This window comes from Neovison vison, chromosome 5 (genome assembly GCF_020171115.1).
Source record: "Neovison vison isolate M4711 chromosome 5, ASM_NN_V1, whole genome shotgun sequence".
Lineage (NCBI taxonomy): Eukaryota > Metazoa > Chordata > Mammalia > Carnivora > Mustelidae > Neogale > Neogale vison.
The window spans coordinates 135,510,569-135,526,319 of NC_058095.1; the positions used below are offsets into that span (position 1 = coordinate 135,510,569).

General features: G+C 39.3%; 1 protein-coding gene across 7 annotated transcripts in view; it reads left to right on the top strand.

Moving 5' to 3' along the window:
- LMO7 (LIM domain 7) overlaps nt 1-15,751 on the top strand; it is a 207,636-nt gene that overhangs the window by 182,498 nt on the left and 9,387 nt on the right. For 5 of the 7 annotated variants that reach the window (XM_044249891.1, XM_044249890.1, XM_044249889.1 and 2 more), the window contains 11 exons: nt 1,840-1,954; nt 2,986-3,147; nt 3,932-4,119; nt 4,911-4,971; nt 6,674-6,730; nt 8,635-8,660; nt 8,941-9,045; nt 9,653-9,745; nt 10,116-10,450; nt 11,317-11,382; nt 13,606-13,658. In XM_044249891.1, the coding sequence (XP_044105826.1) occupies nt 1,840-1,954; nt 2,986-3,147; nt 3,932-4,119; nt 4,911-4,971; nt 6,674-6,730; nt 8,635-8,660; nt 8,941-9,045; nt 9,653-9,745; nt 10,116-10,450; nt 11,317-11,382; nt 13,606-13,658 (1,261 nt within the window). The remainder of the gene's footprint in view (nt 1-1,839; nt 1,955-2,985; nt 3,148-3,931; nt 4,120-4,910; nt 4,972-6,673; nt 6,731-8,634; nt 8,661-8,940; nt 9,046-9,652; nt 9,746-10,115; nt 10,451-11,316; nt 11,383-13,605; nt 13,659-15,751) is intronic. The other 2 variants (XM_044249894.1, XM_044249892.1) reach the window with 1 other exon arrangement.

Consider the following 15,751-nt stretch of genomic DNA (forward strand, 5'->3'; position numbering starts at 1 on the left):
CTGCTGAGCAGAGGGCCCGATGTGGGGCTTAATTCCAGGACCCTGGGATCATGACCTGAGCTGAAGGCAGAGGCTTTAATTCACTGAGCCACCAAGGCGCCCCACCCCCTTGTTTCTAATTCTTACATAATATCAGTTTTTCGTAGAATAGAGTCACTTGGATTTTAAACTTGTTTTAGAGGTGGAAAAACTTCAGCATAAAGCTTTATGATTTGCCCAGTTAGCCCTAGGTTCAGTTTGTTTTTTTTTTTTTTTTAATTTTTTATTTAACAGACAGAGATCACAAGGGAGAGAGGCAGAGAGGCAGGCAGAGTTGGCGGGGGGGGGGGAAGCAGGCTCCCCGCCCAGCAGAGAGCCCGACACGGGGCTCGATCCCAGGACCTTGGGATCATGACCCGAGCCGAAGGCAGAGGCTCAACCCACTGAGCCATCCAGGCGCCCCCCCTAGGTTCAGTTTTAACTGCCACACTGACCTGGAGAATTTATAGGTCTTTTTTTTTTTTTTTTCTGGAAAATAAAATGGCTTTAGGAAGAACTTCTGCTTTTGAAACAGTATGTCTCAGTTCTTAATTATTCTAAATCAAAGACTGAAACTAGGCTGGGAATTTCGAGTTAAAATTCATGTCTGCTTGTTTACCCAAAACAAAACACATACATTATGAAAGGCAATTGAAATTTTCACAGACATCGTGTGTTTTACAACTTAAAACATTTGTTTTGGAAAATGGCTGCCCTTCTGTGAAACTGAGCATTTGTTGCTGTGTGGTATAGTGACGGAGGTGGAAACAGAGGTCTGTCTGTTGTCCAAGAGACTGTTGTTTCTTGGGCTTGTTGGCTGATGTCCCTTGGAGGAAGTTGTGACTTGCTGCTTAGGATGTCCAGGATTGGGCCCTCCTGGAATCTGATCTACCCTGGTTCCCTAGAGATGACGTAGCTCGCATTGTACAGCTCGTGTGGTGGCTCTTTCCTCACCCCTTGATCTTCATGAGGCAACAGGGCAAACAGTGCTTTGCCAAAACTTCAGGTGCCCAATAGGGGGTGGTCCCTGTCTTAGCGGAGCTCTACGTGTAGCTGAGTCATGTGTCAATGAACCCACTGACATTGTTCAGCTAAATATGTTAAATGTCGGATTTGCCTTTTTAATAAGTATGGTGGCATTTAGAAAAGCATTTAAATATTTTTTTGCATTTCCAAAAATGCTATTGTGTTGAAATAAATGATATATGACATTGTATATATTTAAGGTGTACTGTATGTTAATTTGACACATTTATATATTGTAATAGGATTGCCATTGTAGTGACAATTAGCACCTTGATCACCTTATGTAAGCATCCTTTCTCTTTAGTGGTCGGAATAATTAAGTTATAGTCTGTTAGCAAGTTGGATTAGAATACCGTGCTGTGTCTATTCACTGTACCATGCTTTAGATCTCTAGGGCTTATTTATTAATAGCAAGTTTGTACCACTAAACAGTATGCACAACATGCCTTCTCACTCCTTTCCTGGGTAATAACAAATGGTCTATAAATTAAACCCAATTGTAGACGGGGCAAATGCCCAAGCTTTATTCATGCCCAGCTGATTAAAAATATTAATGTGAAGAAAAACATCTGTTGATGTGAAGGTTTCCCTTGTTTTAGCAGAAAAATAATAAACTCATTGATATGAGTATAAATGAAGGTTTTACCAAACCCAGGTTAAAAAGATTGCTGCTTCTGGTTTATCATGAAATAACTCAAGTGTACCTTGCATATAGCCTCCGTTCTTTCATGGATAGACTTTCCTCCATGTGGGTGCCAGGGACACCTGATCCCACCGTTTCGTGTTTGTTTTCAGGATCAGTTCAGTGATATGAGAATCAGCATAAACCAGACGCCCGGGAGCGGTCTTGACTTTGGGTTTACAGTAAAATGGGCATTGTCTGGGATCTTCGTTGCATCAGTCGAAGCAGGTAATTCATAGATTTAGTTCTACTCAACTTTCTTCCCCTTGTTATTCTATGCTGTTCAAAAAACCCTCCAGAAATTAGTTTATGTGATACAGGCGGAGACAGCACATGCGATAAAGGCAGTAGTAGAGTGAGGAATGCAGCCTCTTCCCAGAGATTATTAGTATTTCTTCTGCTTGCCTCATTAATTTTAGTTTTGTAGAATCTTATCATTTGGCCTTTACAGAATTCATTTGTCATGCTTCTAATCAGCAATTGACTGGAAATTCCAAAAGAACTGCCCATGATTGGCTGTGTTTGGGGTGGCTGTGTATGTGCTGTGTAATAAATTGGTGTTTTCTGAGCATCCTAATATATCTGTTGCTTGTGGAGTCCTCAGGATGCTTTGGGACTTGTACAGAAGCAGCCCCTCGCCCACCCAGGGTTCTACCAAGTCCCTCCCAGGAATTTTGAGCAAAATATTACCTCAGAGCCTAAAATTAAGCCCCTGTAGTTAAGAGGAGCTCCTCATTTACATATTTTAGCTATATAAAATTGCATGCTAACTCTGGTTATTTTTTTTGAAAATTTAGAAAGACTGTTTAATTAGATAACGGGAAGTGGTAATTGTAAGGGGTTTTAAATGGCCTTGCTTTTTTTTTTTAATCTATTCCAGAGTGCATTTGGATTTGGAAGCTCAATTAAAGTATAATATATTTCACATTTTGAATTTAAAAATAATTTAAAATTTTCTTTGTTCTTATGAAGGTAATAAAGAAATTTTATGGAACAGATGAGCTTATTCTTTTATATGTTAATGAAGATACATGCTCTAGCATAAAAAATGGATTTGGTGCTTTGTATGTTGTAGGTACTCAAATATTTTGTAACTTAAAAAAGAATTCCTCACTCTGCTCTACCTGAAAAATCTAAGAATGGTTAGTTGAGATTAAGAAGTCATTTTTTTCTCTAAGTAAGCAAATGTAAGCTAAATGTAGATTTTTTTGTTTGGAATTTTTTGTTATTGGTTGTTTAATTTATTTTGCTTTCTATAGGTAGCCCAGCAGAATTTTCTCAGCTACAGGTAGATGATGAAATTATTGCTATTAACAACACCAAGTTTTCATATAAGGACACAAAAGAGTGGGAGGCAACCATGGCTAATGCTAAAGAAACTGGAAACCTAATAATGGATATCAGGCGCCATGGAAAGTCTGGTGAGTTGGGTTTTACCACTGTCTGCCTTTCTCAATGGGGAACTGGTCTTTGGCAAGTGGTTATAACAGCTGGCTTCAATAACTTTTTTCTCATTTTTTATTTACTTTTTATTTTTTGGCTTCAAGATGTTCTGTGGTTATGCCCAAACAAATCTGGAACAATCCCTCCTTGACTATTCTGTCTGCAAACTTTTCTCTAGCAAATTTACTGGATTCTACATTATCTATTGATTGATTGATCGATATGCTATACTGAATCTGAATGCAGATACTAACTGAAAGCTATTGTAATTGCATCTGCATTTGGGAATCTCATAACAATTCTGAGGATCAAGAATCACACTATGACTTTACTTTCTCGATAGCACCGTAACTAACTGGTGTTAGAGAGAACAGGGTAGGTCGTATTCCTGCTGTTCATACTCAAGGCACTGTCAGTATAATTCTATTACTGTGTTTCTTCGTTGTTGAGGTTTGATGGAGAAGGGCATTAAACTCCCTGCCACCTCCCAAATTATGATCTCAAAATGCGATATTCAGTTCTCGTTTACAGAAAGAGTCAGTAAACTTGCTAGTCTTTTCCTTATTAATATGATCTAACCCTTGTGTTTTCAGAAGGTGATCTGTTGGTCAAAACCCCTGCACTCTTTACTTCTTTCATACACTACCTGATTTGTTTGTGTGTCTTCTGTATGTATATTTTGTGTATGTGCATTCACTAACTTTGTTCTTTCCACATCACCATTTACGTGTACTCATTTCTTGATCATCATATGCCAATCAGACTGGGGCAAAGACCAACCTTCCCTGCCATTTACACGGCATAAAACTCTCAATCTCACCAGTATGGCTACCAAAATTATAGGTTCACCCGAAACAAAGTGGATTGATACAACTTCTGGAATTTACAACTCAGACAAATCTTCAAGTCTGTCAATAACAACTGATTTCTCAGAAAGCCTCCAGCATTCTGTAAGTATTTTGAGAAGTAGGAGTATTTGTGTAGAGCAAAGTATCTGTAGGAAGTGTGTGTGGGGGGAAAGAATTTGAACAATTTTGATGCTACTTCAAAATCATGTAGTTGAATAAGGTAATTTATAGTAATGAGAGTAAAATGTGATTCTGATAATCCTAAGGCAGCCCTCATAGATAAGTAATAGTTATATCATTGTAAAATCAAAAGATCCCGTAGTAGTGTTCTGTAGGTGTTTCCTACCAATCTTCAACATTATACCCATTTCTCAGATCTTTGTGGATGTGAAGTGGTAATGTAATATACTATAATTTTACATGTAATGTAAAATTATGTACTGTAACTTTTTATGCTTTCTTTAGTCTTTGTGGGTAAATTACACACAATTACTATACTTATTTTAAAACATGAAACATTTTTAGATCTTGTGTAGATGACTTTGATGGGTAGACTTCAATGTGTGGTTAAGAGATACTTAACTACATTAACTGATTAAAAATAATTACAATGTAGAAATTTTTCCAAGTATCAAAGCAATAGTTAAATTTCAAATAAATATTTGTCTTGACTCCCTAGATATAGTTGTTATTATCTTAAGATATTCTTTTATCTAATAAGGAGATCGTGCTGCATCGTGTAGAGAAAGCTTAAATGCTGAAGAATTCTCTATGCTTGTGTTGCTTACTCATAAATATAAGCTAAGTGAACTAATTATTTGGCACCTAGTGTTTCTTGGAAAAGTAACGACTGATTGAACAGAATGTTGTTAACTGGCCTTTTATCCTTCCAGAATACTGAATCCAAGGAAATGAATGGAATTCGTGATGAAAGTACTACTTTTGAATCAAAAGGTAAATATCACCATTTTAATTATGTTTATAATATAGAAGTCACAGCATTCAAGTTCTTTTATTATAAAAACTAATAACAAGTGAGTCCAAGAAAAAACCGATCCCACTGCAAGCTGAAACTAAAAGTTTAGCACAGAGATCCTGTTGCGGCCAGGTGGAAGGGCGTTCAGTTCCAGGGTTTGAATAGTTCAGGAACTGCAAACAAAGCTTTGGCAGCCTGTCCAGGAGCTCTGAGGGCCTGTGTGTCTAAGTCAAATAAGAAAGGCTGGTTTTCCTGAGGCCGTTAGCCTTCTTGCTGTGGTATGTTGGCAAAGGGAATCTTAGTTAAATCTGACACAATGAATGAGGTTTCCTTTCCCCCTTTATTGTGAAACGGACAAGTTTGCAGGCAGTAATATCAAGTAGAGAAATGGCAATAATCATTGTTAGGCAAAGGACCCATTTGTAATGAAAAAGCAGATGTGGTATCTGGGGAGATACTGTATCATGGAGTTATTACTGTCTTTCTTCTTCTCTCTGTCCACAAATCATTGTTGCCTCATGCTATCTACTACTCCTTAGGCATACAAAATAAATAAGAAAGATCTGGTCCACAAAGTCAGGGAAAGAGACTCAAAGAAGACCAGACTCCTCCTACCAGGAAGCTAGGCTCCCATCCGGCTGGGTCAGTTTTATGGCTTTGCATCTGCCTTTACCAGTTCATAATATGTTAGATCACAGCCAAACCAAATTTCTAAATTCCCCCTTATTGATGATTTATTTTGGTATTTAATTTCTGATAGGTAGAAGTGACTATGTCTTAACAAATAGTGCATTCTTGATCAAAGGAGTTTTTAAAGCAAACATGATTTATTTTGGATTCCCCATGTTAAATCCAAGACGCCCAGGTCCCATTCTGCCTGTGACTCAGGCAAAGCAAACTGGTAACCACCGGACTCGTCATTAGTGATTATGTATGCACGCTTGTCATTGGAGGGTTTGCTTTACACAAGTAAGCACCAACTAGTATCAAGTAATAATTGCATTTACAACTTATGAATAAACTGAAGTATACGAATTGTTTGTCATAACCTTGCAACAGATCTGTAGAAGTCAGAATGTTTCTTTTCTTTTCCTTTTTTCTTAATTGGACTAAACACCATTTGCTTAAAGTTAGTGGCTATAAGATGTTAAACTAAGGCAAAATTCTTTAGATAGAAGAATATTTTAATTTGGACATTTGTTCTTATTTTATCTTTCCCTGGGTATTAATTTATTTTCTTGTCTAACTCCCCACTATTTCTCAGTTCATTTTTTACTTAGTAACGCAGAAACTCTTAGTTACAAACAATTCTCCTTGGACTTTGAGATTTTGGGTTGATAAACCTAATCAAAACATTTTAGTTTCCATTTCCCTAAAGCTGTGTGATCTAGCACGGAAGATTTTTTTTGGCTTCTATGAAACTATGATGCTATCTGCTAGAATTTATTAATAAAATAATTAGTTCCATTACTAATATAGATGTAGTATAGACTACTAAAAATATGTGTCTTTGTACATTGAAATAATCCATATCTTCTATGGCTATCAGTTTTGTCATTTTTCAACTAATGCTGTGGACTAGAAAGGTGTGTCAGATACCATTTAGTTTTCCAGTGGTGAGAGATTAAAATGAATGACATGGTATTGATATATTTTTTTTTTTTTGTATTTTTCAACTAGCATCTGAACCTATTTCTTTGAAAAACTTAAAAAGGCGATCACAATTTTTTGAACAAGGTAAACTACCAAGATAACAATTCATGTACTTTCATGGAATTGTTCCCATTCTCCACTCTGTCCTTATAGTCTTTGGTGCTGGGCACTAAGCCTTTTCAATTTGGCTGCCATTGTGACCAAGCAACGTAACCCATTTCCATTCTTTTCCTAGGGTCATCATGCTTTTCTTACAGTTCATGGGTCTACCTCTGTGGTAATGGGTCTTTGCGTGTCTTTTGTATACCTCTGGACTTTTTTTTTTTTCCTAATTAAAAAAAGATTGAGATGCTGTTAAACACGCTTCTTTCCACTGGGTGACAGTAAGAAATGAGGAAACTCACTTACGCCTTACTGCTTCCTACCAATTGCGTAATATTAGATTACACCAACACCCGATTGTTGAACTTCTGAAAACTCTAACTTCCGGGGAAAATGCTCTTTAAAAAGAGCAGAGTTGTTTCTTGCTATTGGAACGATGGCTTTGCAGTGTTCATAGGACCGTCCTGTTGACCCTGAAGTAAATAAAATGTAAATTTCAGTTGTGCTTCTAAACACATGCGTTTTGAGCCTCCCCGTGTTGGTGTAGTTGGGCTGCGCTGCCTTCTGTGCTGTGCATGTGGCATTCCTTCCCCCTCACGGCTGTCTGATGCCCTGTCTCATGAATGCAGTCTGAGCTGTGCTGTGCTGTCAGAACTTAAAAGTAATATCCAACATTTGAGATGCAATGGCACAGAGAGGAGTGTGCTGTAGGCATCTAAATGTTATTGTTTCTTACTTTTAAGATGATCAAAAACCTTTACACGCTTGCCTTCTATTTACTGTACTCAAAGATTAAAAAAACAAAAACAAAAACAAAAAACTGAGGAGTATTTCTTTGGGGAATTAAGGTTTCTTTTTGACCATAAATAGGAGTAGCTCACCAGCTGTGCATGTACGAGGTCTATTTGTGTCAGTATCCATAGTGTTTTTGATATTTTTGTTAAATTCCCATTTTTCTACGGTAATTTAGTTGAAACACTATCATACCTTTAGCTTAAACTGGCTAACAGAAGATAATTCCTTTCTTTCTCTAGTCTAATTTTCACTCACTTCTCTTCAACAGGCTATTTTAGGGAAGAATATTTTCCTAAGTCTCAAAGCAGTTTTCTTAAAAAAAAAAATGTGTAAGTGAACAATTTATTTTACAGCTGAGGTTTCAGGAAAATTAAAAATACTGTATGATAGCATCTTTCATGAAATTTGCTTAGTTGGTTTTTGGTTTTTTTTTTTTTTTTTTTTTTGGTACTATATACAGACACACACATTCCTATAGTAAGTACCCCCTAAGAATAAAGAGAAGAATATTAGGCCCATAGGTGTACACATGAAGTTTGAATATTTGTGCGGCAAGTAATAGGAGAGGAAGGGGAAGGATTTCCTGAACATGTTTTTGTGGTGTCTTGTTTAAGAAAAGTAGCTTATTAGCAAGGAGACCTGGAAAATCTGATACAGAGCTGGCATGTTAGCTTTAAGTAGTGGCAAGTAAAAATTTGGATTTGGCAGGTAATATACCATTTGAAAACCTTTTTTCTCTTCCTGTTGTGCTCAGCTGTGACATACTACCTGGTGTATTCATAAAAGAACCCTGAAACCTCTTCAGAAGACACTAGCCATCCAGCTCGAGTACCAAGGGCTAAGGGATATCTTTGGCACCCATACTTTCTCTCTCTTTGTTTTAAATGACTTTGACTTTGGAAGAAGAGTAACAAACAGATGGAATTGAAGAGAAAAACTGAGAATCTACTGCAGTTTAAAAAAAAAAAAATCACTGATCTCACTTAGTATCCTGGCATAGAAACAGCTAATATGACTCTGTAAAAAATTATTTCATAGAAATGAAAAGACTTATATATTTTTTTCTTCCTTTCCAACATGCTGCAACACAGGAAGCTCGGATTCTGTGGTTCCTGATGTAAGTAGCATTCATTTGTTTTTAGAACAAGTAAGGTGACTTTGGCGGGACTGAATTAGCACATACTAGCGTTGCTTCTTTTCAGTTGCATAAGAATTTATCAAGGGGTAGTCTTTCCAGGGTGAAAAGACCCACTTTGAAACGGAAAGCCAAACCTCCTCTGGTACCGCTTAGGCAAAGGGTGATGAATCATTCATAAAAGCTGAAGTGCTTCGGTAGATGACTGAATGAAGTAATATGTTCTTCCTCTGTTTGCACGTCTTCTCTTATAACTGGCTAGCTTCCGGTTCCGACCCTCAGTGCCCCGAGCCGCTGGGCGTGGGATCAGGAGGAGGAGCGGAAGCGGCAGGAGAGGTGGCAGAAGGAGCAGGACCGCCTGCTGCAGGTAGAGCGGAGTGGTGTGGGCCCACAGGCGTTCCGCTGGCTTTCCCTGCTCCGTGTCAACCGGCACCAGGAAGCAAACTAAAAAATCAGAAGCTAATAACCTCATAATTAACAAATCTTTTGCGAGGCGGCACATCTTGCATTCGTTACATTTCTATTTTGAAGCTTTCTGAGTCCTCCTTTTAAAACAATTATTTACTCTGTGTATTTTTTAGAACATGGCGCTCTGGTTTTCTGGATTTTCTTATGTGTGACAGGTGTGTGGATCGTAAGGCCTTGCACCCGCTAAGCTGTGTGTGTGCCCACTCCACTGCAGGGAAATTCAGTCCCCCTTGCAGTTAGCCAGGGGCTTCATTCAGTTACAACTGTGGTACAGAGTGGCTACAGGTTCAATTCTGAGTGTCTCCCCTTTCCCGAGACCACCATTTAATTCCATATAAGCTATTTCATACTTTAGGGATGAAAGTCCAATTGGTGAAAATAATATCACTATCTTTAAAGATTGAGGTGAAGGGTAGAGCTAGCAAAGAAGCTGGTGAAAGAGATTCCGTGTAACATCATTAATCTGTTAATTAACTAATTAACTAATATGCCATCTCTCCTTATAGGAAAAATATCAACGTGAGCAGGAGAAACTCAGGGAAGAGTGGCAAAGGGCTAAGCAGGAAGCTGAGAGAGAGAATTACAAGTACTTGAATGAGGTAGTGTTGGAACGTGCTGTGTTCTTCTCTGTCTCAGTGAAATTATCTGGGGAATGGAAGATCCTCTGTTTCACCTGCTTTTGCCGCATATTTACTTACATAAGCTCTTTGAAAAACACAACGAGCTCTGATCTGTCGGAATTTTGCTCTGATGTTTCAGCCTTTCTCTTAGTTTCTTTACTGTATCATCAAATGGTTCTGTTAACAAACCCTAAGTGCGTCTTTCTCCCTCGCACTTGTATTTCCCCCACGTGTGGCTTTGGTAGCGATAAAAGGAAACCCCGGCCAACTCTCAAACAGAACACAAGTAAATGAAATTGTGATGATGCACAGATTCAGTCGGGCTTCTCTTTCCCCCCCGGTCACACAGGAGCGGATGGTCCTGAGCTCAAACAGCATTTCTCTGCCCACGCGGGAGCCCGCGGCGGCCGCCTGGGACGCCTCCTGGGGTGAGGGGTCCAAGTCGTCAGACCAGGAAGGAAGCCGAGCAGGGGACGAGGAGACAAGAGAGCCGCCTAAGGATGACGCAGAGGAGGACCACAGGAAGAAGCTGCAGGAGCGCCTGGCTCTTGAGGAAGAGAGGAAACTGAGGGAGCAACAATGTCAGCAAGAGCAGGAGCAGAGGCGGCGGGAGACGGCCCAGGAGCAGGCCCGCCCGGCAGAGAGAGAGAGGGAGACGTCAGTCAAGATATACCAGTACAGAAGGTTTGTGCTGCCGCCGGAGCACACTGCGATGTGTTCACATGGCTCCGCTTCACTGCGCCCATTCCCCCACCTTCAGAGGCTCCTGGTGGGTCCCTACCATCCATTTGCTACACAAGCGTTACATTGTAGAGCAGGTGCTATCGCCTTACAGCTGTTCAGACGGCTTCCTGTCAGGTTAGAGTACCGCCCGGGTCCTCGCGGTGACCTCGGAGGCACACACACGAGCTGGATCTGGACCCCGTGGTCTACCTGGCTTCCCGCTGCTCCTCCCCTCCCTCCGTCTGTTCCAGCCACACGGGTCTCCTTTTTCCTGCTTGAAAATGTCCAATGCATTCTGCCCCTGAACGCCGGCAGTTTTTAGTCCCTGTCCTTGCAGAGGCCTTCCCTCACCTCTTTTCCTCGTCTTCTCATCTTCTTTGAGTCTCTGTTCATATGTCCCCTTCTCAGACTTTCCAGGATACCTCGACTAAAACATGTGCCCTTTCCCCACACCGTCTCCCACATGCCTTACCATGTTTTATGTTCCATATTTATTGGGAACCCTGAAATGTAAGAATGACATTTAATACTCTTTTTGTTTTGTTTGCTTCGGTAGCCCAGCCCTAGAGCAGTAGCAGGCACTCCCTCTACATTTGTAGGATGAGTGAATTGCAAATGTCTGTTGGTATCAGTGGGTCTTCTTTCTGCAGTGATTGATTAAAATGCTTCTGTATATTTTGTTTTCAACCCAGAGACCCATCTCATGAAGAGACTAAAATAACCCTTTTCTGATGTCAATTTCTCTAACTCAGGAAGAGTGTTAAAGTCCAATATGTTGACCATAAACTCTTGTTTCACAATTTCATTTACTTCTTTCTGTCTTTTAGACCTGTTGATTCCTATGACATACCAAAGAGAGAGGAAAAATCTTCAGGGTTGCTTCCTAGTGACAGGTATGTGGGACTTTTTGTTGTAATTTCATTGGAATAATAGATGAACATTGGAGGGCTCACCTAGATGTATTTTAGAAGTATTTCGGCTCTTGATCTTTTGTGGGATATAAAGAGATCTTGCTGGTTGACCTTTGTAAGGACTAGCGTTTGCTGTGTAACCAGCTATCCCTCAGCTTAGTGATTTCACATGATTTTGTGATTTTTTGGGCTGATCCTAAGGCAGTTCTTCTAGTTGATAGGGCCCCTCCCACATCTCCTACTAGGTTACTAGGCAGCTCTGCTTTGGGAGTTGGCTGTAAGCTGGAACAGTGAGAACAATTAGGCCGTGTGCTTTCAAGATCCAGCGAGCCAGGGCAGTCTCATGTACATGGGGGCTGAGTAGAGAAGACAGAACTAAAGAGAGGAAGCAAGGCGCCTTGCAGTCTACATTCTGAACTGGCCCACCATGCTTCTATCACATTCTGTTACCTAGAGTAAAATCGCAGGCCAGCCCAGGTTCACAGAACAAAGAAAAATTTTACCTCTTCACGGGAGGAGCCACAATGCAAGAGGAATGGACAGAGGGTAGAATTGTGTTCATTTTGTGCAACTGCCTTAGTTTTTATTTTGAAGAGGTTGTAAGCAATGGCATCAGCTTGCCCCAAATGACATTATATATATATGTGGACATCTGAAATGAGAATTGTGGCCTTCTCTTAGTCTGTTGAGAAGTACTGGTCAATGCCAGTACATGTTAGCTATATCTTAAAATTTCCTGAGACATAAATTTAATGTTTTAAAGTAATTTTTAAAATACTTTGCTGTTTTGAAATCACTAAGGACTTCTGAACAGACTCTGTCTATAAATACCCAGTGTATGACCATTAATTTGTGTTTTCAGAGCTGACATTTCTTCCTCAGGAAGTTTACCTTAGGGATATGGAAAGACTCGTCTCTATGGGCAATCAGGCTGATAGAGTGGGACTCCTAGTAGGGAAAATTAATATATAGATAGTAATGGGCTGACATGAAGCTAAAAAAAAATTTTAGTGATGGATGCTTTTATTTATATTGAAGATTTCTGGGTAATTGTGGATCATTAAAACTGTGTATCTGCCTTGTTACAAATATACACTTATATATATATATTTAAATAGTCTTTGTATATGTAGCTTATAACCTGGAGAAAATAATTACACTGCAGTGGAAAATGTAACAAATCCTGGAAAATATAAAATGCTGCTAGGCTGTTGTGGTAGAATAGGCCTTCGAGGTGTTAAGGGGTATGGCTGGACATTTTGTAATAAAAATCATTTTCTGTGTTAATACAAGTGAAACCATTAATCAAAGTTGCCACCAATTGTGATTAATTTATTACGAATTATACTTTATTATATGTTATATGTATGTACATATGTGTTATATGTATGTAGGTGTGTAATATATAGATATGATAATGTACATTATTCATTATCACCACTATTGTTCGAAGTTATGGTGCTTAGTAGAGTGAGAATGAGACCTGCCTAGACTGATTCAGAGACTTCAGTGTTCTCATTACAAAACCTAGCATCTCTAGAGGTTGCCCATGCCTCTTGGCATAGCCAAGGTAACATTTGGGCAGTGGCTGTTTTGGAAGAAGTGCCCAAAAAGTTGAGTTCTCGGCCTTTGGGCACCATGAAGGAAGAGATAATATGATATTAGGTGATCTGATGACAGATGCTTGGTACAGCCTATGTGATTGAGATCTGGAGGGAATCAAAATATACAAGTTGGTTAAAAATCATAGGCTTAATCATCCTACAAACTGGAGAGGGTCTTCACTTGTTCTTCTCATGCTCTTCTCTTATTTAGAGACATCTACCTTGTACAACATGAAAAATTCCTTATTAAGAAGGTAAATGTAGCTTTCCACAGATATAGGAAATAAATCAACTGCTTTTTAAAGCAATCTTTTTGGTGTTCTTACATCATACATGTAAAAAATATGTTCTTGGGGTACCCGGGTGGCTCAGTCATTAAGCATCTGCCTTCGGCTCAGGTCATGATCCCAGGATCCTGGGATCGAGCCCTGCATCAGGCTCCCTGCTCGGTGTGAAGCCTGCCTCTCCCTCTCCCATACCCCCTGCTTGTGTTCCCTCTCTCACTGTGTCTCTCTCGTCAAATAAATAAATACATAAATTTTTTTTTAAAAAAAGATGTTTTTAAGGAGATGTCTATAATATGTTGTGTTTTGTGTTGTAGGAACAAATCCAGATCCACAACTGAGCTGGATGATTACCCTACAAATAAAAATGGTAAATGTGAATTTTTTTTCCAAATTCTTCAGCATAGTTGTTTGCTTATGCTCTCGCAGGCTATGATCAGTATTTTTAAAGTCAATATAGTTCAGATTCATTAAGATTATGTAATTAAAATACCATCTCTTTTTAACATTTGTGTATAAAAACAAAGCTTTCTTATGCTTATTTTGGCTTTACTTTATAATGGAGGGAGTACTGGGAGAGTAAAATGGTTTTAGCTAATGAAACATTCTGAGATTTTTCAGTGTTATTGATAGTTTTGTATAGATCTTATCTTGCAGCCAAGGAAATGGGACAGAAAAGTTTTCTGCAAAATACCACAGGACTTAAAAATTGCTTATAAACTTGAAATTATACATTTAAGTGTCAAGAGGTCCAAAAGTCCAAAATGATAATGATTTCGCTAACCTGGCAAAAATGGCTAGGAACCTGATATTGTTAGTATAAAGTGTATTTTTAGGAATGCATGTAGCTGAAATTATGTAACTGAGGAGGAAAAAAACTACGAAGCAAAAAGCATCATTTTAAGCAGGGTTTGCATATGAGGTTTTGGGCAAAGCAGGGTGCTTGCTGGTCAGTTATATAAATGAAATGAAGGTCCAGGTGAGGATTGGGGTGAATTGGGTAGACGTGCCCACGGAGCGGAGAGCCACGTGGGAGAATGTAAGCTTGCCCCTGCCATGTGGAGAATGCAAGCCCAGTGTTTCTGGGGTCAAAGAGAAGTTAAAAACAATGTGGATTTTCATGTCATCTTTGAAATGCTGACAAGGATAAATAAAATTTAAAGCCCTCTGTGAGCCAAACCACATATCTGCAGGCCTAAATGGTCAGGTAGCAGCTAGTGTGTAACCTCTGGTTAAAGCTTGTAGAATTTAGTTTCCAGTAGGTTCTTTGATCATTCCTCTTTAACTGTTAGGGGTTTCTATTATCTGGTCCTAGTTTAAATTTCCAGCTCTTCTGCTCTTTTTCCCTTTAGGGACCCTTAACTAAAACCAGAACTTTCTCTTTTGCAATTGGCAATTGAGATGCTTTCAGATCTGGTTGCTCTGGTCTCACTTATTTGACTTTCTGGGTTTCTTTTCCCTGTGAATTTGCCTCTAGCCACCACTAAAAGCAAACTTTTAAGTTCTACAATCCTCTGTATGTGTTTTCTTCCCTCTACTAACCCTAAGCTCTTGGATAGAAGGCAGTGAACTTAAGAAATACGTTATTGAAAAACTTGGTTATGGCAATAAGTCACTTTTAAAGTAGAAGATGTTTCATTTAAAATATGACCAAATTGATAAGCTGTGGGCACCCACACAGGTAAATATAGGTGGGCGTGAGAAAACGTTGGCCTTGTTGACTGCTTGCTGGAAGATGAACTAAGGCAGAGATGCACTGTGAATTTTGAAAAACGAGCAATAGTGGTAAATCTGGAGAGTGAAAGGAAACAAATCCTTAGATGGAATTCTCTAATCCAAATCGAAGGGGAAAGAGACTTCAACATTATGGAAATCTTACCCAAACCAGAAATTAATCGCAAATCCAATGAGACAAAGCCTTCAGGACAAAACCTAACTGAATTGTCATGCATGTATTCAACATCCGAATTATAGTTTCGTCAGTTTCTGCAAGGACCAACAAGCTTGATAATAGTCCTTGGTTAACATGTGGGTTACTTGGATATTTTTCAGTTTCACAAAAGCTATTTCAGTGATTGAGTGTGATCTCATTTTTACAATTCGGTCATCACTTATTCTAGAACTTACACCATGAAGACTCGAGTTGGCAGGAGATGCAGGCATAAATGTCTTGCTCTCCCCAAGGGGAGTGTCGGTTTTTGAACACATTGTCACAGCAAGTTTTCGATGAGTGTGTGTTTGATTGATTTAATTTCGGAAGGAAGGCACAAGTGGAAGAGAAACGATATCTAGACAAGCACTTTGTAACTTGATAGCGCTGAAGTCAGTGCTGGTTGTTTCCTTTTTGGGCGGCCTCCGTAAGTCTTCCGGAGCATGTTCTGTGGCGTGCCTCTGGGTGTGGTACTGGCATTTCCAGGAATAGCAGACTTTACTTTTATGTTCCCATGCAGAACTGATGTTAGC